Source organism: Mobula birostris, chromosome 15, assembly GCF_030028105.1.
Source record: "Mobula birostris isolate sMobBir1 chromosome 15, sMobBir1.hap1, whole genome shotgun sequence".
NCBI lineage: Eukaryota > Metazoa > Chordata > Chondrichthyes > Myliobatiformes > Myliobatidae > Mobula > Mobula birostris.
Window position 1 is genome coordinate 5,210,010 of NC_092384.1, and position 24,501 is coordinate 5,234,510.

The 24,501-nt window shown below is 43.5% G+C and overlaps 1 protein-coding gene across 9 annotated transcripts in view; it reads right to left on the bottom strand.

The window, feature by feature from the left end:
- The window catches only part of hydin (HYDIN axonemal central pair apparatus protein), a 981,559-nt gene that overhangs the window by 327,086 nt on the left and 629,972 nt on the right, over positions 1-24,501 (bottom strand). For 7 of the 9 annotated variants that reach the window (XM_072279252.1, XM_072279251.1, XM_072279249.1 and 4 more), the window contains 5 exons: positions 18,310-18,474; positions 16,657-16,827; positions 14,210-14,406; positions 9,197-9,325; positions 7,126-7,309 (listed from right to left, as the gene is read on the bottom strand). In XM_072279252.1, the coding sequence (XP_072135353.1) occupies positions 7,126-7,309; positions 9,197-9,325; positions 14,210-14,406; positions 16,657-16,827; positions 18,310-18,474 (846 nt within the window). Of the gene's footprint in view, positions 1-7,125; positions 7,310-9,196; positions 9,326-11,742; positions 11,790-14,209; positions 14,407-16,656; positions 16,828-18,309; positions 18,475-24,501 lie in introns of those variants that run through there. The other 2 variants (XM_072279248.1, XM_072279255.1) reach the window with 2 other exon arrangements.

Here is a 24,501-nt window from a genome sequence, read left to right on the forward strand (position 1 = left end):
TGCAAATGTCACCAAACAAAATTTCACTTCATGTCACATAAAATGGCAAAAGGCTTAGTCATTTGGCAGGATTTAAGGAATATCTTGAATAGGAAAGAAACATACGAGGCATATAGGTTACCAAGAGAATTCTGCAGCTTAGGGCTTTAGTAGTTGGGCAATATACCACCGTGCAGGAGCCCCTTGTGTGATGGAACGGAACTTTCACACATGGTTATATTACTTATATTTCCTTACAACATAGACAGAGCTCTTTAGTCCACAGATGTTATACTGGCTCATTAAGTCACTTTACACTCCCACCTACTTCTATAAAGCATACATCACATGCCCAGTCTGATTCTTTATACCACCCACCTACACTAGAGGGATCTTACAGCAGACAATGAACCCACCAGCTTGCTTCTGAGATATGGGAGGATACCAGAGGAACCAGGATGGTAGAAAAGCAACTAATTCACAGGAAGAACATGCAAACTCCATGCAGATAGCACTGCGCAGAAAAAGGCCCAGGCCCATGTAGAGTTGGCAAGGCAAGTTTTGATAGCTTGGTCATGAGGATGATGGACATGAAGAAGATTGGTGGAATGCTGAGAGGATGAAGGGCAATGCTGAGATTGGCAGGGAGCAGAGGAGAGTTGAGAGGAGGCAAATGTACAGGGAACCTTAATCAAATTTCCACGTATGTATCCGCATTCCAGTGGAATAAATATTGATCACATTAAGCTATCTGAGTTACCTATTTGATAACATTCTATCATGTCACGGAGAAAATCAAGTAACAGAGTTGCTCAGCCACTGCTTTGATCTTTACCAGATTTACTTGTAAGAAGTTCATGTTTAACATATTTAGATGTTTTATTTATGGAGACAGATGGATGGTGGCGAGATCGAGCTGGGGGCTGACAGTCTTACATTGAAACTGTTGGATCTGACTGTTGCAGTTTAGCTATCAATTATCTGTTTGTATTTTAAGTAGCTTTTCTATACATAGCAGTTTAATATGCTTCAGGTGGCTATACAAAGTATAATTCTGAAAGCTTCTTAGTTCTTTCATTAAGTGGGTAGTATTTTCTCATTGGTTAATTTTATTGTAATATTAAGTAAGTATTTTCTATTTGGATTATTGTTATCTATGGAATTGTTTTATTGTTTTAGGTATAAAAGTAACTGTTTTATACTAGGCACCATCTTTTCTTTACTTCAAGTAGTAAGACACCCTATCATTGTTCTGTTTCTGTTCTCTTTATTCTATCTTCTCAATAAAATGATAGGAAGCAATGTGTTTATGCCTCGTTCCTAACATCTAAAAGAACCTTGGATTTAAACACAAGGATCCAGTGAAACTTATGCTATAGTGAGGGGATCCAGGAGTGCCCCTATTAACTGTTTGAAGAGAGACAGAGAGAGATATTCATCATTGATGGTTTGTTTGGAAAGGAGAGAGAGAGACGAAGATTGAGGGTTGGACTGACATGGGAGTTAACTTTGGGGTTATACTTCGGAGATAAAGGCTGAGCAGCTCAAAGGCTGCTATGGTGACTAACAGGACATTATTGATGTTACTTTCAAGGACTTGTTGCCTGCTCGCATTCCTAACAGACAAAGGAAGGAGAGACGCTTTGAGTAACAAGTGATGCTCAGCCTGGTGAAATAAATGGGAGGTCAGATGATACAGACCTCAGACACATGATCTGGACACTGAATGAGCATTTGTTGTGCCCGCAGAGAAAGTGGGTTTTGGAGGATCGATCAGGCGGATCGATCCAAATTGTTATTCCAGCGGTGAAGAAGGGGTTGACTGGTGGTGAGTTGTCTATGTGTCCACCCTTGCCGGGGTGATAGCTCCACCACAGGAAAACCGTCACAGTCACAGTCACAAAAAAGTCACAGTCGGTGACTTGTGAAGGATTTCGGAGGACGATGAGAAGATCGGCGGCATCAGCTCACCCGAAGACTCAACTCTCTCTCTCTCTCTCTCTCTCTCTCCATCACTACTCAACTAAATACACGAACTGAACTGAACTGAACTTTACTTGACATCGTAAGACTGTATCTTTTTACCCCGAGACTTAAATAAGCTTGGTTTTTCATATATCTATTTCCACACTTACTGATTTACTTACCTATATATATATAATCATTGCTAATGTGATGAGAATACACATAAGTTAAGATGCTTGCTGACCTGGGTTAGCACCAGTGGCATCAGCAGTTGGTCTGCCACCTGTCCTCAGGGGAAGGAGAGATAAGGAACAATGAAGCAGCGTCTGGAGATGTGTAATGAAGGGACGGGAGAGAGAGCTGTCTAGAGCGGCTCCCCCTTTGAACCCTGAACTGTGTGAAGTGATGGACAGGCGATACCCCAGCAGGGGGATAAAAAGGGACAGGTTCGCTAAGGTAGGACACACACGACACCCGAGGTAACGAGACCCTGGAAGCGGTGCGTCTCTCACAAGTCAGTGGGAAGTACCGGACCATAAACGCACAGGGCGGAAAGGTACGATCAGCGGGATCCCCGGTGTGTGTCCGCCCTCACTTGGGTGCCGGGTTCATTGCAGAGGATCGACCGCATCTGGAGGAGGGGTCACAGTCGGTGACCTCAGGTGACATCACAAAGGACTCGCCCGAAAACTGCTGTGAGCAATATCGCCGGTCTGTAAGTGGAAGCCGTTTCTGAATGATCAGTCGTTCTCGTTCTCTCTCTCCCTCCCCCCACGTTGTCCATCGCCATGGCAACGATTACTGCGAACTGAACTAAATCGAACTGGACTTTTGTGTCACTTTGAAATTGGTCATTTACCCCTAGACAACGATAGACCTTAATTGATCCTGTTATCTTAATTCTGTGCACGTGTGTTTATCATTGCTGAACTGTTGCATTTATTATCCTTTCGATTACTGTGTTGCTTGTTTCTTTAATAAAACCAACTGCTGATGCCACTGGTGCTAACCCAGGCCAGCAAACATCTTAATTTATGTGTATTCTCGTCACATTAGCAATGATTATATATATAGGTAAGTAAATCAGTAAGTTAATAAAACTTTCTTAGTTCTAGTAATCCAGACTCCAACTGAGTGAACCATTTCTGCTGGTTTGGCAACCCAGTTACGGGGTACGTAACACTAACCTGTCTGATTTATTTACATTGATATTACTGTATTGCGTAGTTACTAATAAATATTAATAGTTTATAGCAATACTGGACTCCAAAGTGGTTTCTATTTCTGCTGGTTTCTTTATCACCGTCACGAGGTACGTGACACTATGCTGTCACATGCTAGGATGAACAGAAATTGGTGTGGGTGAAAATAAAAATGTTAAGACATCTAAAAAATAAGGTTAAACTAAACATCCTGCCTCAGTAGGCAAGGCATTCATTACAAGGTGGGCAATTTAACAAGACAAGTAGGTGTAAAACTTATACAATGTGACTACCATTACGATAGATAGATACTGGATGACTCCAGCTGGGATATTTGGAATTTAGGAAAGGCAGTGAAAATGGAATACAAGGTGGGATGACACTGATAGTGAAGGTTATAGTCAGTGCACTAGTGAAGGGACATGGGCTAAGCACAGAAGCATGTAAAAACATTCTGACTGCAGCTACGGAGCACCAAGTTGGTGGGTGTTGTCACTAGGCCTTAAACAGTATGGGAATCAAAGGGGATGGAACGGAAGAGGAAATTAAAGATGTCTTTAGCTACATGCCTGAGAAGCTGCTGTACACAAACTTTTCACTGAACCTGCAGCTCACCTTGGCAGACAATAAACTCATCCTGACTGGGAACAGGAAGCAAGGGTACTATAGTAATTTAAATATGAACTGGCCATCCAAAACAGCTTTAAGATGTACTCACTGTTCTGCTCACGGTGGAGCTGACTATATCTACAACTCTCTGCAGCACAGGATTTTCAGAAATCCTGTCATAACATGTTAGCAAGTGGATGGTCATGCACTTTGCTACAAAAGAATAAAAGAGAAAATTCAAATATCCAAAGTGCAGATGGACTTGGGAGTCCTTGTGCGGGATTCCCTAAAGGTTAACTTGCAGATTGAATCAGTGGTGAGAAAGACAAATGCAATGTTAGCATTCAGTTCAAGAGGACTAGAATATAAAAGCAAGGTTGTAATGCTGAGGCTTTGAGGCACTGGTGAGGCCTCACTTGGAGTATTGTGAGCAGTTTTGCGCCCTTTATTTAAGGAAGGATGTACTGACATTGGAGTGGATTCAGAGGAAGTTCACAAGAATGATTCTGGGAATGAAAGGCTTATCGTATGAGGAGTGATTGATGCCTTTGGGCCTTTATTCGCTGGAATTTAGAAGAATGACGGGTGATCGCAATGAAACCTATCGAATGTTGAAAAGCCTAGACTGAGAGGATGTTTCAGAGGTGGGGGAGCCTAGGACCAGAGGGTACAGTCTCAGAATAGAGAAACATTCATTTAGAACAGAGATGAGTAGGAATTTCTTTAGCCAGAGAGTGGTGAATCTGTGGAATTCACTGCCATAGGCAGTTGTGGAGGCCAGGTTATTGAGTGCATTTAAGGTGGAGGTCGATAGGTTATTGATTAGTCCGGTTGTAAAATATTACGAGGAGAATGGGTTGAGAAGAAATCGATTAGCCATGATGAAATGGCAAAGTAGACTCAATGGGCCGAATGGCCTAACTGTGCTCCTATGTCTAGTGGACTAAGAGCAGAATACAAGGCCTAGTGTTGACTCGTAGAGCTTCACAGAGTTAGGGCTCCAGCCAATGGGCCTGCACTTCCAATATGAACCTCAAGCCTTGATCCTCGGCATCGACCACAGGGACTGGCAATCACAGAACACTAGGACTTGTATTCTGGTCTCACTGATTCACAAACCAAGGGGAACATTTGACCTTATTTTGCCTGCCTGAAACTTTGACTCTGGAACCTGCCGACAACTCGCCGACCCTTTGTCCACACTAGTCTGTCAAAGGTACATCCCAAACAGGTCTGAGGATGTCCCACATCCATGTTGTTGTTCTTCAAATGAGAAGTGGTGACTTAAGACTTAATACTCCGGCCTGTCCTCTGAATCCTGTTCCTAAAGCCCCTCTCTGTTCCCAAAACCATTCTGACGATCCCAAAAAAAATCCAGAAAAATAACTAAAACTGAGTTGTGATATCAACAGAGAGCATAGCTTGGCGTCATCTTGAGCATCATGTGGATGTTATACTTTATACTTTATTGTCGCCAAACAATTGGTACTGGAACGTACAATCATCACAGCAATATTTGATTCTGTGCTTTCACACTCCCTGGATTACAAATATTAAATATTAAAAATAATAAAAATAGTTAAAATTAGTAAATATTAAAAATTTAAATTATAAATCATAAATAGAAAATAGAAAAATGGGAAGTAAAGTAGTGCAAAAAAAACGAGAGGCGGGTCCGGCTATTTGGAGGGTACGGCCCAGATCTGGGTCAGAATCCGTTCAGCAGTCTTATCACAGATAAAAAGAAGCTGTTCCTAAATCTGGCTGTACAAGTCTTCAAGCTCCTGAGCCTTCTCCCGGAGGGAAGAGGAACGAAAAGTGTGTTGGCTGGGTGGGTCGTGTCCTTGATTATCCTGGCAGCACTGCTCCGACAGCGTGCGGTGTAAAGTGAGTCCACGGACGGAAGATTGGTTTGTGTGATGTGCTGCGCCGTATTCACGATCTTCTGCAGCTTCTTTCGGTCTTGGACAGGACAACTTCCATACCAGGTTGTGAAGGCCTAGTGTTCTGTGATTGCCAGTCCCTGTGGTCGATGCCGAGGATCAAGGCCTGAGGTTCATAGTGGAAGTCCAGGCCCATTGGCTGGAGCCCTAACTCTGTGAAGCTCTATGAGTCAACTGGATAGTCAGAAGACCAAACATCTGCATGCCTCATCTGAATCTGGGTCTTCTGGAGTCTGTCTTGGGGTTAAGGGACTGTGCATGTGCATGGGTTGGAGGGAGGAACAGCGACTTGCTTTGCTATTAGTGTTTTGCTGCTCGTTGTGTTCTTGTTGTTCTACCAAACTATATTGGCAACGGAATGTATGGCAATGCCTGTGGGTTGTCTCAGCACACCCTCAGGTGTGTTGGTTGTCAATGCAAACAACACATTTCATTGAATGTTTCAATTTATGCATGATAAATAAAATTAGGTCTTGAATTTTGACATGAATTGCATGGTTTTGAGGGCAATGTATGTGCAGAGACCCAAGATTGGTTAGTAGACGAGAAAAGAAATAAACATATCCTTTGAAGTGGTTGGACGAGGAAGTAAAGACAACAGTGCGCCAAGGTAGGTTAGTTAACAATCTGCTATGCAGACATGAGGGAAGAATGTCCACAACAGACTGAAATCCTTCATTGACTTAGAAAGTGAAGAAGTTCTAACCTAAACTAGGGAGCTGCACAGATCAGTGCTTGCGTTCAGCCATTCATGGTAAGTATCAGTGCTTCAGATGAACAGATGGAATGCTATGTTTAATGGCTGGCTAACAATAGTAAATCGGGTGGGATTGTTAACTATGAGGAGGATGTAAACAGCTTTCTTGCCAACAAACAGATTGAGCAGGTGGGCAAAAACTTGGCAATTGCAGTTTAATGTGGATAAGTGTGAAGTTATCCACACCTAGAAAATTGTGTGCAATTTTAGTCTCCTTACCTAAGATGATATATGCTTGCCTAAAGGGACTGCAGTAAATGTTCACCAGACTGACCTGTGGGAAAGTGTTCCTATCCCTAAACACTAATTTGACCTCTAACTCCCCCACATTTCTGTCCCTAAACCCTAATCTGACACCTAACTTCCCTCTCTGTCCCCACAACATTCCCTACAAACTCGAACAGGTGAATATGGTACTATCCTGCTGAAAACAGGATCTGGAAACATGCCCCATTGAATCAGAAGGGATAACTAATAACATTTCGGCAAAGCACCTATGGAGGATTTCTATTCTGCATTAGAACCAAGATATTTCTAGCATGGCACTACTGAAGTAGAAAATGTTCCTTTTCCCAATACTTGATACACTTAAAACTTCACATGAAAAAATACTGTTAATATTCATTTCAAAGTGACTATTTTTGTACAGCCTTGTATAGGAAACACACACCTTCCGCTTGAAGCTTAGCTTTCTTTTTGGCTTTTATTAATGCGTAGTCCTGACTGAGGGTGATAAAGTAGATGTGACGTCGATTGTTAATTGCTTTCAGGACAGCTCGGAGGGTCGAGGTTTCTTTGTTACTGTGCTGGTTCTCCAGTCCATCAAATACAACCCCTCGGCAACAGTCGTTCAGCTACAACAGAAATTGGAGGGAAAACAGGTTAATTGATGATATAAAAGCTAGAAATCTTAAATAAACTATCTGAAGATAATCAGCAGGCCAGGCAGCAGCTGTGGAGGGAGAAACGAGAGTCTAGTTTATTAGTATCTTATTGATAATGTTATCTGTTTTAATTTCCACAAGTGATGCCTGGGCCACTGAGATTTTCCAGTACAGTCTGCTTGTGTCTCAGGAGTTAAAACATCACAATAAAGTTCATTTCAGCACTGAATTTATTTTCCTCTGAGGAGCTTCATCCTCACACAACAAAAAAATGATCTGAAATGTCATGGTTCATTTATAAACACAGATGTCCATTTATGTAACAGTGAAAGTTTTCACAAGCAACCCAAAAACAACATGTACACCAGTAACTGGACAAGGAGAATTTCAATTAATTCATAATATTCTTCAAATTTAAGACAGGAATATAGATATCATACATGAGTGCTAAATGCTAACAGATGCCAGCTTGATACAAATCAAACCATTTGTTAAATGTTTGGTTTAAATTAAACAGGGCCAGAGGTAGGACTTTAAACAAGTAACAAGCAGAACTGGTTTGCGAGAAATAACATGTCTAAAGATTAAAAAAAAATATGTGCAGGTCAAATAAAGGGAAAAAATAAAGATGACTTAAAAAGCCAGTAAATAAAACATAGCAAAAGAAATGATGGTTGAAAATAAAGACGGAAGAAACTAATATGAAAAAAACTAATAAATTGGGTACAGCAAAAAAGACAATACACAAGGTGGATAGTGGTTTGCAGAAACTATGTGGTAGAAATCAGTCAGAGACAGCAAAGAACGTGTCTGCTAGTTAATTATTGGACGTTATGACACATCCAGAAAGCATACAGATCAAAGAAACAGACTGGATAGCTGTGCTAATTAGTGAGAAGATATAGGTAGCAGAATCCGAAGCAATTCTAGTTAAGAAAGAATCAGAATCTATGTAGACTGAGATGAAAAATATGAAGGGATTGATGTTGGTTAAGAGTGTTCTGCACAGCAGCAATAGTGGCTGAGAAAAGGAGGAGAAAATATGTCAGCAAGTTTCTGAAATGAATAAAGTGCAAAGAATAATAAACCTGGGAGATTTAACTTAAAACTAAATAAACAAGAAAGAAAAGAAGAAATGAAGCTTTACTACAGAGAAAGCTGTGCAAGTTAAAAATGAAACATTCCGAACAAAGTAAGATCTGATTAGAATTCAAATTGTAAAAGCAAATAAATTAAATTAATAATTTGGAAGTAAAGAACATTTTGAAGGAATGAAGAAGAAAACTGATAACATTCGTAATAGAGAAGCAGAACAGTAGGATTGAGATAAAAAGATAGTCACTACTTTGATTTCAAGAGAATATACTGCATTACAGAGAACAAATGAGCCAAGAATGATACAAAAAGAACTGAAAATATCCATTAACCCAAGCTGTTTAGTGGGTTTGGTAAATGGGTGTCCTGACCATTTTCTTCTCGAGACCTGGAGCTACCACATTCCAGAAAAATCAAGTCACTTTCGACTCACTAACAGTGTCTGCTACAGAAGACACAACATCCTTACCTCCATCAGCGTCCATACCCGGCTGGCTGATGTCAGCATGGAGGAGGACTATAGGTAGCACAAGGTAGAATGTGGAGGGAGCAAAATTAGGCACGGTCACCATCTAGAGACCTCCCAACAGAAATCAGTCAGTTTAAGAAGTTGGACCAGGCCGGAGGTCAGCTGGGCTATCACATAGTCATCACTCCAAGTTGTCCATTTACCATATTAGGGGACGGAGAAAACTGGACAGTAATATTGTGACTCAGTGGTTTATGCACTACTCCACTGAATGCAGTGTTACCATTCCATACCTGTAGCCTCTCTGTTAGGAGCTCCACTAACATATATTCTGGCAACTGAAAACTTATGGGGTTGGCATCTCCAATCTGGCTGGTGGTGATGCTCACAGGCTGTTGTACAACTTGCGTGTTTGTGGAAATCTGGACAGAGTAAGCAACATAGATCACATGCATTTACTTTTTTGCAAATACTACAGTATTAACATTCACATATTACACATATATGTCGCAAAATATTGGCTTAAATATATGGGTACACTAAGCATGCTAAATACCAGACAAATGTTCTGATATATGAGTTCCCCATGACCACTGTAGAAGGCATCGAGAGGAAAGTCAATGAGCCCCCTGGAGGTGGCTGGGAATCCTCCCAAGTTTTTCTTCAGTGGGGCTCTACATAAGATCAGGCCAGCTACAGCTGTTGTTGTCATCAGTAGTGGACGAGTTCAAGGTCACAAAGTGTACAGTTGTTAACGCTGAAGGGCTCCGATGACAAGCTAATAAATCAAGTAGGAATCACAACAAGATCAGGATGAAAGTGGGCCGCCAATTCAGCCATAGACCAGACAGTGTGCAAGTGTGAGACATCATCGGCAACCCATGCCTGGGACGGCTCTGCACACTTCCAATGATGAGGGAGTGCAAATACAAGGGATAGGTGGGACATGGTCCAGGCCGAGGTACAGAACCATGAGGATGAAAGGCGGTTATCGAATGCAGTGGAGCTGGGGTCACTGGGAGCCTGGACAAAATGGGATTGTCCCAAGCGTAAGATCACTTGGGCAGAGCTTTGAAAACTGGAGCCCTTATGCATTTCTTCATCAGAAATTTTGTTACCAGAGGTGGTGTAAACCACACTTCAACCAGACATTGTACTGTGGTCCACCAAAGACAAAAAAGTCATCCTGGCGGAGCTGAGAGTACCACGGGAGGAAGACTGCGAGGAGACTCACAAGACGAAGGTCCTGAAGTACCAGCCCTTAGTCCAAGAGTGCAGTGACAAAGGATGGCAGACACGGCTATTCCCCATGGAGATCAGCTGTAGAGGGTTCCTGGCAAGGTTGGCATGGAGGTTGCTGTCTGCGCTGGGTCTTGATGAAAAGAGCAAGAACCAAGCAGCTCGCAGGATGGGGGAGGAAGCAGAAAGAGCCTCTCGCTGGATATGGAGCAGGCAAGAGGAGTTGAGCTGGAAGTCAGGAGCAGATGGGCAGTGACTTGATCACCAGTGCTGACCCACCAACTGGCCAGTGTAGTGGTTAAGGGTTGAAACACTCTATGAAGGTTGGGCACCACCTGACAACTTCTGCCATGGCCAAAGACTACGGTTACCTCATCAGGTAACTGAAGAGAGCACCCCAGTGTTTGATGCAAACTAGCTACAAACAATGCTCTCCATTCACCCTATATGCCTATTTTGCATGTGCCTGCAATAACCTGGCATTGTGTGAACTCTTCCCTGGGCTTGGAGATTCCAAGTAAGCCAAGGTCTATTTGTCACTTTGAGCACAAAAGATGGCAGCAACATTCTGGGTCTTCCAATGTTGAAAATTTGGAGAAAAATACCTTAACCTGCTTAAATCTGAAATAGTAATAGTGTGGTGGTATCCGGTAGTCTTCGAGACCATGGATCTGTGCCTGGAAAGTCTTCACTCTCCAGGGTACAGGCCTGGGCAAGGTTGTATGGAAGACCGGCAGTTGCCCATGCTGCAAGTCTCCCCTCTCCACGACACCCATGTTGTCCAAGGGAAAGGCAAGAGCCGATACAGATTGGCACCAGTGTCGTCGCAGGAGTTGCCAGGATGAGGTTGAAGGCAACATCGGACTGCCTTAGGGACTCCAGCTCCGGATTTGTCCTCAGGGTTTACTCCCGAAGCCTTTCCCATGAGTGAGTACGGCCACAAGGCAGCGGAGGTTTGAAATCAGAGTTTTCCCTCTCTTAGATGGACTGCCTTCCCAGGCTGATGAGCTCCATTAAACATGATGCCAAACATCCTTATGTTCTGATTTGTTTGAATATGGTTACCCCTTATTCCTATCAATTCAAGGAATACTGATCCAAACTACCTTGTCTCTCCTGATAGGACAACTCTCTTACCTCGACACTGTCATTTCAAAGTGAATCAACTTCCTCAGATGCATCTACATTACTTTGGAGCCTGGGAGAGGGCAGCTGGCAGAATATTTGTGCGGGTCCTGGAAACAAGAGTTTCCCAGGAGGCCTGCAAAAGTAACACTGGACATCTCATGCCTTTTCCTCAGTAGGTTTACCACTGGAGTGAGAGCCTGCCTGATGAGACAGGAATATAATTATACAACAAGTAAGGTTATATGAAGGAATGCAGGATCTGGGTTAGGTCGTGTGTGAGGGATCAGGCATCTTTTTGTGAAACTTAGATGCTGCTTGCAGAGCGATCACTTACTGCCACTTCACCAGCTACTCCTGAGAGCGATCGGCTGCTGTGCTCTCTGCTGGGTGGCCTTCCTGCTCGTGGCGGTTATGGAGCCCCAGGATTTTGACCTTGCAGCAATCGGTCATGGCTCAATGGAGTGTAACTTGCAGGTGATCATGTTGCTCCTGTTACTTTACACCACAGAAGTTACAGACCTGGAAAACAAACCGCACTTTCCAGATGTTCCAATCGTGCCAGCACAGGAAACAAGATATCAATGCTGGTCTCTGGGGTGACCAGCTCCTTGAGTTTGCACTTGAACAAGTGAAGAGTTGAGTTAAGTGAATCAGAATATCAACTTGCTGAGGTCAGATTCAAACCCATGATTGAAGTTAATTAGGCCTCTGGGATATCATAGTTCTGGGGCCAGATTCTGCGGGAAAGGGAGGAGGTGACTAAGTTATAGTGAAGGAGGAGGTGGGGTGGGCATGTTATCAATCAGATTCAGGTGTGTTGTCAGCCTGGAGAGGTACAGTAGCACAATACTTTACAGTACCAATGAGCTGGGTTCAATTCCTGCCACCGTCTGAACTGAGCTTGCACATTCTCCTTGTGACTGCATGCATTTCCTCCCACACTCCAGAGACATACAGTGCCAAGTTGATTGGTCATTCTAATTGTCCCATGATTAGACTAGGAATTGCTGGGCTGTGCGGCTTGAAGGGCCAGAAGGACCTACTTCATGCAATATCTCAATAATAAATAGCATCCTCCTTCTGACTCACAGAAGGAGTGGAACAAAGCCTTTCTCAGCTCTCCAGTCTCACCAAGATTTCCAGTTTTCACGGGTAAGAATACAAGCCTCAGTACTCTACCCTTCCCCTTCCAGTTTGTACTCCGTCCACTCTCCCAACGTTCTTATTCTGGCCTCTGCCCACTTTCTTTCCAGTCCTTGTAAAGGGCCCGGCCCTCCACAGATACTGCCTGACTTGATGAGTGCATATTGCTCGAGAGTACTAGCCTTCTTGTAAAATGTTACTACCTTATCTATGCACATCAAGCCAATAAAACAGCAAAGGCATGAGTTGGGGGAGAAGGATGTTTTCTATAAAAGTTGAATAGCTAGAAATTTAAGCATAACCTGAGTAAACTACTATGCTAAATTGTTATCTGTAAATTAGACCTAATTGCAAACATGAGCTCAATAGTAATTCAGTCTGGGCACTCCTGGCTCTGTTGGTTGTATGCAGAGCAAGCAGAAGCCACTGAGGCTGAGAGTTCAGTTCGGCTGAAAGCTCCATGTGAAACTGTGCAAGCCCACAAGAGAATAGGCCTGACAGTAGGAATCTGAACCAAAGCAGGGAATGCTACACAAGTTTGAGATGTGGGTATCTGAGTGTGCAAACAGCACAGCCTGCACCCCCTGAGTCTTTAAGCCAGGGGCCCCATTCCTGCACGTCTACAGCCAGCACTCAGTGTGCTTCAGATCCAATCATATGATTGAAGGGTCAGATCCATTTTTAAAGCTGGAATGGCAATGCCATTTTTTATTCATGGATAAGATATAGATGGTGCACCACAGGTAGCTTTCAGTGTCCAGACCTAACCACCCTTCAACTGTTAGTGACTGTAGTTTTGACTCAATAACATTATCATGGGATTATAAACCAGTGAAATTCAGAGTGGGTGGCGGTGTGGAGATACGTCTCCACCAAAGGAGGCGTAAGGTGCTCTTTCCCTCTGCTAGCCTGCAGGTCACTCTTGGGAAAGGTGTAGCACCTGTTCAGGCCCCCTACTGCGGTCATGGGAAGTCATGGGAGCAGGTGGTGGGTGGTGGTATGAGCAGCTGGGGCACATCTCAAAACCTGGTTATGTGACCACTGAAGTCAGGTAGACATTTCTGAAGGGTATTGATAATGACTGTGCTCACCTGACTTGATCATCTACATCCAACAACGTGGCACATAACGAACAAATGAATTCAGATTTTCATCCATAGAAGATCTTTATAAACATGATGGCATTTTACAATATTTTTATGGAATTCTCTGCAATTTAACTGAAAAATCACTGTACTCTCTACTCAGGTATGTTTTTTAATTTGGTAATTTTACTATTTTTCCCTTTTTGTATTGTTTTGCTCTAAGTGTCTTCACTCTTGCATAATTTATGCTTATTTCTTGTGTATGATATGTTGATACTGCTGCAAGTAAGTTTTTCATTGCACCTGTGGATAGGACAATAAACTCAACTTTGACTTTGTCAATTTTGGTTATGAGATTGTACTGGTTAAATTCTACAAGTATGTGATACTTAAGAGATTAAGAAAGTTCACATATTCTTAGAAGTAGTTTGTGACTTCACAGCCATATGCTCTTGCACAAGGTCTCCATGCCAAGTAATTTTAGAGTGTATAATATCTGTTTTAAGGTTAATAAAACTGATTGACTTGAAAAAAAGTAATTAATCTTCAAAGATCTTACCTCTGATCATCTCAAATGAGTTAGAACAAATAGCTTACAACAACAAAAAAAAATCTGCTGGCGGAACTCACTGAGCTGAGCACTATTTATTTGGGGGGGGTGTGGGGAAGAGGAATATTTGAAGCTTCAGCTAAAGTTGTTTCGAAAACTACCTGTGAAGTCATGTTGTCAGTTTGCTGTTTTGGCATAATGTGGCTTGTCCTTGAGGTGACTTGGCCGGTCTTTGTCTGGGCATTGGCTGCTGCTGATGCAGGTTTGAGTTCAGAGACTGGGCTGCCGTCAGGAGGTTGCTTGGCTACTCCATCAAGGTTGATGCCTCCCAGCTGTGTGGATCCTTCCTGATATGCTGCTGCAATGAGACACCACATTGAAAGCACAGTACAGAGGCTGGAAAATTCCTCAGTTACCGCACAAAGCTCGGAGGAAGATTAATACATTGTGTGATAAATTTTCATCGAATCTTCCCATTGTCCAGTTTAGCTACAACAGTTATACAGAGGAGTACATACACTAATCCTACAATCACCCCAATTTCTTTTATTAATTATAGCATTATGCGGCACAGAAATAAGCCCTTCGGCCCAACTTGTGCATGTCAACCAAGATGCACATCTAAGCTAATCCCACTTATCTGCATTTGACCATATCTGCCTAAACCTTTCCCATTCATGTACCTGTCCAAATATTTAAACATTGTAATTGTATTCACTCCTACCGTCTCATTTAGAAGCTCGTTCATATATCCTCCATCCTGTATGTGAAAAATTTACCTCTCAGATCTCCTTTAAACCTTCTCCTTCTCACCTTAGAACTATGCCCTCTAGTTTTGGATACATATGTCCTGGGGGGAAAAAGGCTATCTCTGCCATCTATGCCTCTCATGATTGTATAAGCCTCTGTAATGTCACCTTCAGAGATTTTCAGAAATCAAAACATGAACTCTAGGCACTGCTGAAGTTGTCGGCTAATGAAGATCTTCTACAGGGGGATTGTAACCATCTCTCTTTGATATTTAACGCCATTCCCATAGCGGGCACCACATCATCACTATCCTAGTGTATAGTACTGACTAAACACAGTCAGACTAACCACAAAGTACTATGCCTATGAAGGCCAGGCAGAAGCTGGACAGTCTGAGTGGGGCTCCCTAAAGTTTTTTCACCATGAAGACAAGCCCTTAAATAGTAAAGGTACATACGGATATCAGAACTATAATCATCATTCAGAAATCTCATGGTGGAGAGAAAGAAGCTGTTTCCGATTTGCTGAATGTGAGTCTTCAGGTTCCTGTACCTCCTGCCCAATAGCAGTAATAAGAAAAGAGCGCATCCCGGATGATGAGAGCCCTTAAGGAAGGATGCCGCCTTCCTGAGGCGCCGCCTCAATGATGGGCAAGGTTCTGCCCATAATGGAGTTGGCTGAGTCTACAGTCTTTTGTGATCCCGTACACTGGAGCCTCTAGATACCAGCAGTCAGAATACTCTCCATTGGCATACCTCCTAGACCCTCCAGCTTATTGACACCTAGGTGCTGCTGCTCAGCCTTTTCACCACATCAATGAAGACTAATGCATCTTCTCCCAACTTCCCCTTCCTGAAGTTCACAATTAATTCCTTGTTCCTGCTGACATGAAGTGCAAGGTTGCTGTTGCGACAATGCCACATGCCATCTTACTCTGGTACAACTCTTCATCATTGTTTGAGATTCTACCAACAACTGTAATGTCATTTGTGAACTTACAGATGGTGTATGGGCTGTGCTTAGCCACAGTTATGAGTGTAGAGATTTGGACCCAGTGAGGCCAAATGAGATTAGTGTAGATGGACAAAATGGTCAGTGAGGAGGTGGAGGGTCTGTTTCTGTGTAGTCCAACTCTGTCACCCTACAATGGGGCGTAAATCAGCAGTGTGATTAAAAAATCTCCCCTCATCTGTATGAACAGAGGTCCTAAACAAAGCACTCCCTTTGAATTGTATCTCATCCATCAGACTGAACAATTACTCCTTTCAGCAATGGTGCATTGTGGCTGAGGTTGATATTCATCATGTCTACTTTGGCAACCGCTACTAATCTCAGAACCACTGTACCAAGGACATGGCCGCAGACATGTGGAAACACTACAGCTTGCCACTTATTTCTCTTTAGGTTATACACTGGTTGTCACTGGGTGTAAGATATAGGTCTAAACCCTTCATTGACCCTAGCTCTTGATCGTTGCCCCTATTTCTATGATAGTATAAGAGCACCTTCACCATCACCTTCACAAGGGCAATTAGGAATGGGCAATAAATGCCAAAAAATGCAGACCCGGAGAAAATCACCAGCCCTAAACAAAGATAACAATTTCCTTTAAACAACATATTGATTAGTCATCAGAAATTTGGGGATGAAAGTCAAGAGTTATCCAAATAGAATGGAGAAAGAGAACTCCATGGGGATCTTGTACAGGCAAAGCATGGCCATGGGTGAACGTGCAGAAATTTCAGTAAACATGCTCAGCCTGAACGGGCTACCCGAGTCATAAGGGAGATTAGATGCTACTATGAGACTCTTGAGAAAATGATCAAAATAAAGATGTTGAAATTATCGTATGTATTACCCTCTTCATTGTCCTTTAGCATCTGCTCCAAAGTTGCTTTGGCACATAATCCCTGAGCCTGCAGAGCTACTGATGAGGTGCCACTGGAAACTGCTTCCTGTACAATGGAGTCTACAGTTAAATAGGCAGCTTGATAATGGTTTGCAAGGAAGATGGCAGTTGCTGTCTTTCCTGTATAAAACATGAAACAGAACATCATGCAACATCAGAGGTGAGAAAAGAAGTGGTCTCAGACTGAACACGTATGTTATCAATGTTTATATCTAATTCGTAAAGGTTGTGTGAGGAATCCACTGGGATACCGAGCTCTCAGCGTTTAGTCTCCATACATATTCATGAACTTGATGAAAAGTGAAGCAATTGCAATTTGTCTTTGTGCCTCAAGTTGAGGGAGGAGAAAGTTCAGTCAACGTAGCTGCTTCTGATTGCTATCCAAAAACTTCAGCTGGAAACTGTCAGTGGACATTGTTACTTCTTGGTGAGATTATTTGTTATCATGGAGCTAGCTTTGGACAGTCCCATGAAAACCAACCACATGCAAAACGTACATGTACAAGGGACACCCAACAGGTTCTGTCCTCTTAATAACACCCAGGCATATTGAGCAGAAATATCTGTTTTGCAAAACACTGGGAACAGAACACTGAAACACTTGATTGTGGTACAAAGGGCTAAAACTATGTTTCAGAGAGGACAGAGGCCAGCTCATGTGGGAGGTGTACTCCAGATCTCTAGATGTGTGTGACATATAGTGCACAGTGTTTTTGGTATTGTGGATTCGACTGTGTGATCTGGGCCAAGCTGTGTGATAAGAGCTACTCATTAATCTCACCATTTCCCAGTTGAACATTGAGGAGCAGCTTTGGCTTGGAGAGGTAGCTGGGCAATGGCAGCAGGCGCGATCTCCCTCAGATAATGATAGCACATTGTATCGGTGGAAGTGGGCAGCCGGGAAAAAGACCCAAATTCTAACACCCCATCTCAACATCATAGCCTGTCCCTGATCGACAGTGACTCATTGGTAGGGCTCATTGAGGGAGGCCTAGACTCTTCATTTAAAGTCTTTTCCACATACAAGGCCAAAACCGATTTTCCATGGGATGTACCGTATTATTACAACAATATTTTCACACCATCATAAAAGTTTCTTTCCCCAGGCAGTTAATCTGATTGACCAGTCTAGTTAGCCTCCACCACACACTCCCTTTTATCTACTACCTCCATCACTGCACTCCATTGTAAAGCACTTTAGACCACTTTCTATAACGTTGTTTACATTGTAAAATACATTATGGTATTTATGTATTTATGTACATTTATTCCATATCAGCACTTTAATCTCCAAGTTTAATTTTTATATAATTCTCTATTCCTATAACTGTTGAATGTTGTTTTTCATTACCTGAAGCACCAACACACCACAGCAAATCCCTAATACATGTACAATACTATAAATGTATATGGTGAAAAAAGTTCATCCTTGGTCCTTGCTATAGCAACATCTTGGGACACTGGCTGTGATATCACTGCTGCTTATACAGAGGCATCCTGTGTCTAAGTCACCATATGGCACAATAACATTATTTTTCCAAACTTGAATTACTGTCACGTTTATCTGACCCTCTATCACCTTTCCCTATTTACAAGTCATACCTGAGCAAGGAGTTCCATGTACAACGAAGGCAATGCCTCTGCGGTTCCGGGCAGCACATGCCTCAGGAAACAAGTCCAGTCCGAGGTACCTGCCTAGAGCCATGGATACAGGGGTGGCTTCCAGTTCTCCAACACCAACATTAATAGTGGATTCCAGCTTCTCACCTGCAATAGACACATAAACATAAACTTTTACAAATTAATGTCTTCATCTTCATTCCTTCTTCAGATCTATAGACAATAGGTGCAGGAGTAGGCCATTCAGCCCTTCGAGCCAGCACCACCATTCACTGTGATCACGGCTGATCATCCACAATCAGTACCCTTTTCCTGCCTTCTCCCCATATCCCTTCACTCCGCTATCTTTAAGAGCTTTATCTAACTCTTTTTTGAAAGAATCCAGAGAATTGGCCTCCACCGCCTTCTGAGGCAGAGCATTCCACAGAACCCCAACCCTCTGTGTGAAAAAGTTTTTCCTTAACTCTGTTCTAAATTGTCTACCCCTTATTCTTAAACTGTGGCCTCTGGTTCTGGACTCCCCCAACATCGGGAACATGTTTCCTGCCTCTAGCTTGTCCAATCCCCTAATAATCTTATATGTTTCAATCAGATCCACTCTCATCCTTCTAAATTCCAGTGCATACAACCCCATTTGCTCCAATCTTTCCACATATGACAGTCCCGCCATCCCGGGAATTAACCTCGTGAATCTACGCTGCACTCCCTCAATAGCTAGAATGTCCTTCCTCAAATTTGGAGACAAAAACTATACACAATATTCCAGGTGTGGTCTCACCAGGGCCCTGTACAACTGCAGAAGGACCTCTTTGCTCCTGTACTCAATTCCCCTTGTTATGAAGGCCAGCATGCCATTAGCTTTCTTCACTGCCTGCTGTACCTGCATGCTTACTTTCAGTGACTGATGAACAAGGACACCTAGATCTCGTTGTACTTCCCATTTTCCGAACTTGACACCATTCAGATAGTAATCTGCCTTCCTGTTCTTGCCACCAAAGTGGATAACCTCACATTTATCCACATTAACCTGCATCTGCCATGCATCTGCCCACTCACCCAACCTGTCCAAGTCATCCTGCATTCTCATAACATCCTCCTCACATTTCACACTGCCACCAAGCTTTGTGTCATCTGCAAATTTGCTGATGTTACTTTTAATCCCTTCATCTAAATCATTAATGTATATTGTAAACAGCTGCAGTCCCAGCACTGAACCCTGCAGTACCCCACTGGTCACCGCCTGCCATTCTGAAAAGGACCCATTAATCCCTACTCTTTGTTTCCTGTCTGCCAACCAATTTTCTATCCATGTCAGTACCCTACCCCCAATACCATTTGCTCTAATTTTGCACACTAACCTCCTATGTTTCATCTACATGAAACTCTTATGAGAAATAGATGCAGATCTTGCCCACTGACTTTGACATATTCCTTTCCTAAACAGTTCTAATTAACAGAACAGAAAGAGTTGGTAAAAGTTAAATTCACTAATTCTCAAGGAAGGCCACAGGGATCACAGGATAAGATTAACAAATCCTCCCAATACTGGGTTTTCTGATGATGGAATGGATACCCTGAGTGAAAGTGTGAAGAAAAGGAAAGACATTATGCCCAGGGGTCAAGAGGACTATCAACTGTTTCTGAATGAACCAGAACCAAATAGACAAGGAGATCAATGCTATGTCTTGATGTAAGGGACCTGGAGTAGTGTTCTAAAACGTTTGTAATCCTCATGAGCAGAGTCAATGACACAATATACTATCTGTTCAAGTCTGAAGTTCTGGTTCACAACGCTTCCCTCGGAGGGGCTGCTGGTTCAAGTTGCTGGGTCCCGATGCTCTCTGTGATGTTATCAAAATTCTAAGATTTATGGATTAGACAGTAGTTCATATTAACTCTTTCAGTTCTATGTTTTTCTTATGTTCTCATGCATTCTTTCTTGTTGCCAAATGGCGGGCTGTGGGTTTGGGTGACCTGTTAGTTTTTGTTCGAGGGAGGAGTTGGAGGTAATTGATGTCTTTCTTTCAGTACTTCTAGGGTTTTCTGTATTTTTATGGCTGTCTGGAGAAGTCAAGTCCAGAGTTGTATTTTGCAAACGTACTTTGATAATAGAATGAATAATTGAACCTTTATGTCCCAAAAACTGCCTAAATAGAACCATTCTATCATCACAACCTATCAAGGACCAATCAACAAGCAAGAGTCCTGTTCAACAACTATTGCTTCACCACTGTTATTAGTAGTGCTGGAAGCTTCACAACAATACCTTACAATGTGTGTACACTGCCTGCTGCATCATTGTCACTTCAGCTTTTATTCAGCCTTTTTGCTGACTGTGTCATGGTCTGGATCGGGGTCTCTTCAAATTTACTTTGTTTATGTTACGATCCGGACCGTTGACTCCCTATTTCCCTTTGGTTCCCTGTTTTCCCGTGCCCTTCAGCCTTGGTGATTAGAGGCAATTTACTCTTGGCTGAACTGGTAGTTTATAGTCTCCGGCTTTCAGCTGTTCGGTGCGAGAGCGTTTGCAAAGTCACCAAGGTACGGCGTGCCAATGTCATCTGGCCGAAGCTAGCCTAGTCTCCGCCCGAAGCGAGTGCCGGTAATTCGCCTTTCCTCACTGGAGCGACCCCCTCAAGTTACCTCGCCAAAGCAAGCCTGTAAAGTTTCCTCACCGAAGTGGGTCCGTCAGTTAACCCACCGGAGGGAATCAAGAACCGCTGTCTACTGTTCCCGGGCCAAGTCGAGAGCTCGCCACTACCCGGCGGCTCCAAGTCAAGTCGTGGCTCTGGGAGCAGCCAAGTTCCGAGTCAAGTCCCGTCCCTGGCGGTCTGTGATTCCTGTCCTACCCCCCTGTCTGAATCCCTTCTCTGCTCATCTCGCCTCTAGCCCTCGTCTGCAGCCCTCGCCTGCACTTCGGTCTAGTTCTATCGCCGGAGCTAGATAGGTACTGTCTGGTGTTCTTTCGTGTTGGTCTTGTCTTGTTCTCGCCTCCGTGGGGTAAGTCTGGCCGTCTTGCTGTTGCCCCGCGGGGGGTCATGTCTTGTCCTCGCCTCTGTGGGGTAAGTCAGGCCGTCTTGCCGTTGCCCTGCGGGGGGTCATGTCTTGTCGTGTCTTGTCCTCGCCTCCGTGGGGTAAGTCAGGCCGTCTTGCTGTTGCCTCGCGGGGGGTCATGTCTTGTCGTGTCTTGTCCTCGCCTCCGTGGGGTAAGTCAGGCCGTCTTGCCGTTGCCCCGCGGGGGGGTCATATCTTGTCCTCGCCTCCGTGGGATAAGTCAGGCCATCTTGCCGTTGCCCCGTGGGGGGACATGAATCCCGGCCCTATGTCCTGTACCCAAGGAGGGGTCCCGGCTCTCTGTTCTATGTGTGAGTCTCGGCCCTATGTCCTGTACCCAAGGAGGGGTCCCGACTCTGTGCTCTGTGTTTGTGTTCATGGTTCCATGTACCTGCTCCCCGACACCGAGGCTCTGTTTCTCCATATTCCTCCTCTCCCTAGCCCATGTCATGTCCATGCCTGGTTCTGGGGTCCGAGCCCAGGGCAAGACCCAGGTACTGGGTCCTTGCCCAGTCTCTGGCTCGGAGTCCACACCGTAGCCTCTTCATGTCGTCACTAGTTCTGGGATCCAATTCCGAGTCCTAGCCCAGACTCCTAGTTCCAGTCTAGACGTAGTCCTGAGTCCTTGTCTAGTTCGCTATTCCTGCTTCTGCTTTGCTCTCCTGGTATCAAACAATAAACTCAATTTAATTAAGCTCACAAGATGTGTCTTGCATTTGGGTCCACCCTTGCTCCCTATGCCCCCCCCCCCCCATTGTGACAGACTGCCTGTTTGGCAGTAGGAAAGACAGATGACTCTTGATTACTTGCTGTGATTGCACAGAGTGAAGTTTTGCCTTAATTGCTTATTTTTCAAAATCTGGGCATATTGTAAAGTTAACATTTATTGTCTCTCCCTACATACCCTTGAGGTGGGTGTGGTCTCCAACTTGAAATGCTGCAGTCTTTCAAGTGGAGGTGCTTCCACAGTGTTTCTGGGGTGGAAGACCCAGGATTAGTGAAAGACTGGTAATATATTTCCAAATCAGTACAGTGGAGGACAGTTCAAATTGGAATTGGTTTATTATTGTCAAATGTACTGAGATACAGTGAAAAACTTAGCATGCCATCCAGGCATATCATTCCACACACAATTACAGTAAGATGCTAAGATAGCAAGCAATGCAGAATATAGTGCTAGAGTGAAACTATCATGCACATAGACAAATGAAGTACAAGGGCCTCAAAGAGGTAGATTGGAAGATCAAGACCTCATCTTTTAGCATATGAATGTTCTGTTCAAAAGTCTAATAGCAGCAGGGTAGAAGCTGTCCTTGATTATGCTTTCCTATCTTCCTCCTAAGGGGTGAACAGAGAATGACCAGGGTGGGAGTTCAGGTGGTGGGTGGCCTTTTCTAGTGGTTATACTTGGGGGTTGGGATTTACAGTTGGAGGGGGCAGTGTGAGTAATTGCAGCTCATTTGAAAGATGATCCATGCTGTAGCCCCCATGCACCACCGGTGGAGGGAATGAATGTTCCGTGTACTTCTGCAGGTGAGAGTCAAGCAGGTTGCTTTATTCTGGATGGTGCAGATCAAGACAGGTAAAGGGTATTGCTTCAGACATTAGGTGGAGGAACTCAGCAATTCAGATATCATCTGTGGTGGCAAAGAGTTAGTCAATCTTTTGGGTTGAGACCCTGCATCTTAACTAGCCTAAACATTGACTACTGCTTTGCCTCTATAGATGCCGACTGGCCTGCTGAGTTGCTCCAGGTGTTTGTTTTTTCTTGCTCTAAATTACACTATCTACAGTCTCCATCATGCTTCTGATTTGTGCCTTGGAAATGGTGGAAAGACTCTGAGATAAGACCATAAGATACTGGAGCAGAATTAGGCCATTTGGCCCATCTGAGTCTACTCCACCATTTCATCATGGCTGATCCATTTTTCCTCTCAGCCTCAACCTCCAGCATTCACCCCCGTATCCCTTCCTGACATGACCAATTAATAATCTATCTCCTTTATCCTTAAATATACATAAAGGCTAGGCACCCACAGCTGCCTGTGCAAATGAATTCCACAGATTCACCATTCTTTGGCTCAAGAAATTCCTCCTCATCTCCATTCTAAAATGATGCCCCTCTATTCAGAGGCTGTGTCCTCTGGCCTTAGACTCTCCCACCATAGGAAACATCCTCTCCACATCCACTTTTGCCATTTGATAGGTTTCAATGAGGTCACCCTTCATTCTTCTGAATTCTAGTGAATACAGGCCCAGAGCCATCAAACACTCTTCATATTACAAGCCATTTTATCCTGGAATCATTTTAGTGAAACTCTTTTGAACCTTCTCCAGTTTCAGTGCATCCTTTCCAAGATAATGGGCACAAGACTGCTCACAATAGTCCATGTGAGGCCTCACCATTGCTTTATAAAGTCTCAATATTACATACTTGTTTTTATATTTTAGTCCTCTTGAAGTGAATGCTAACATCACATTTGCCTTCCTCATCACAGACTCAACCTGCAAATTAACCTTGAGGGAATCCAGTGTAAGGACCCCCAAGTCCATTTGTGCCTCAGATTTTGGTATTTCCGCTCCAATTCGAAAACAGTTAACCCTTTCATTTCTTCTAGCAAAGTGCATGACTATACACTTCCTGACACTGTCCTCCATCTGTCATTTATTTGCCCATTCTCTAATCTGTCTAAGTCCTCCTGTAGCTTCTCTACTTCATCAGAGCTACCTGCCCCTTCACCTATTTTCATATTGCCTGCAAACTTTGCAACAAAACCATCAATTCCATCATCCAAATCATTGACATACAAGATAAAAATATTCGGTCCCAACACACACCCCAGTGGAACACCACTAGTCACTGGCAGTCAACCACACTTTGCCTCCTGCCAATCAGCAATACCATGGGATCGTAGCTTGTTATACAGCCTCATGTATGGCATCTGGTCAAAGGTCTTCTGAAAATCCAAGTACACAGCATCAACTAATTCTTCTTTGTCTATCCTGCTTGTTATTTCTTCAAAGAATTCCAACAGATTTGTTAGGCAAGATTGTTCACCAGAGGAAAACATGCTGACGACAGCCGATATTTTCATGTGCTTCCAAGTACCGCAAAATCAC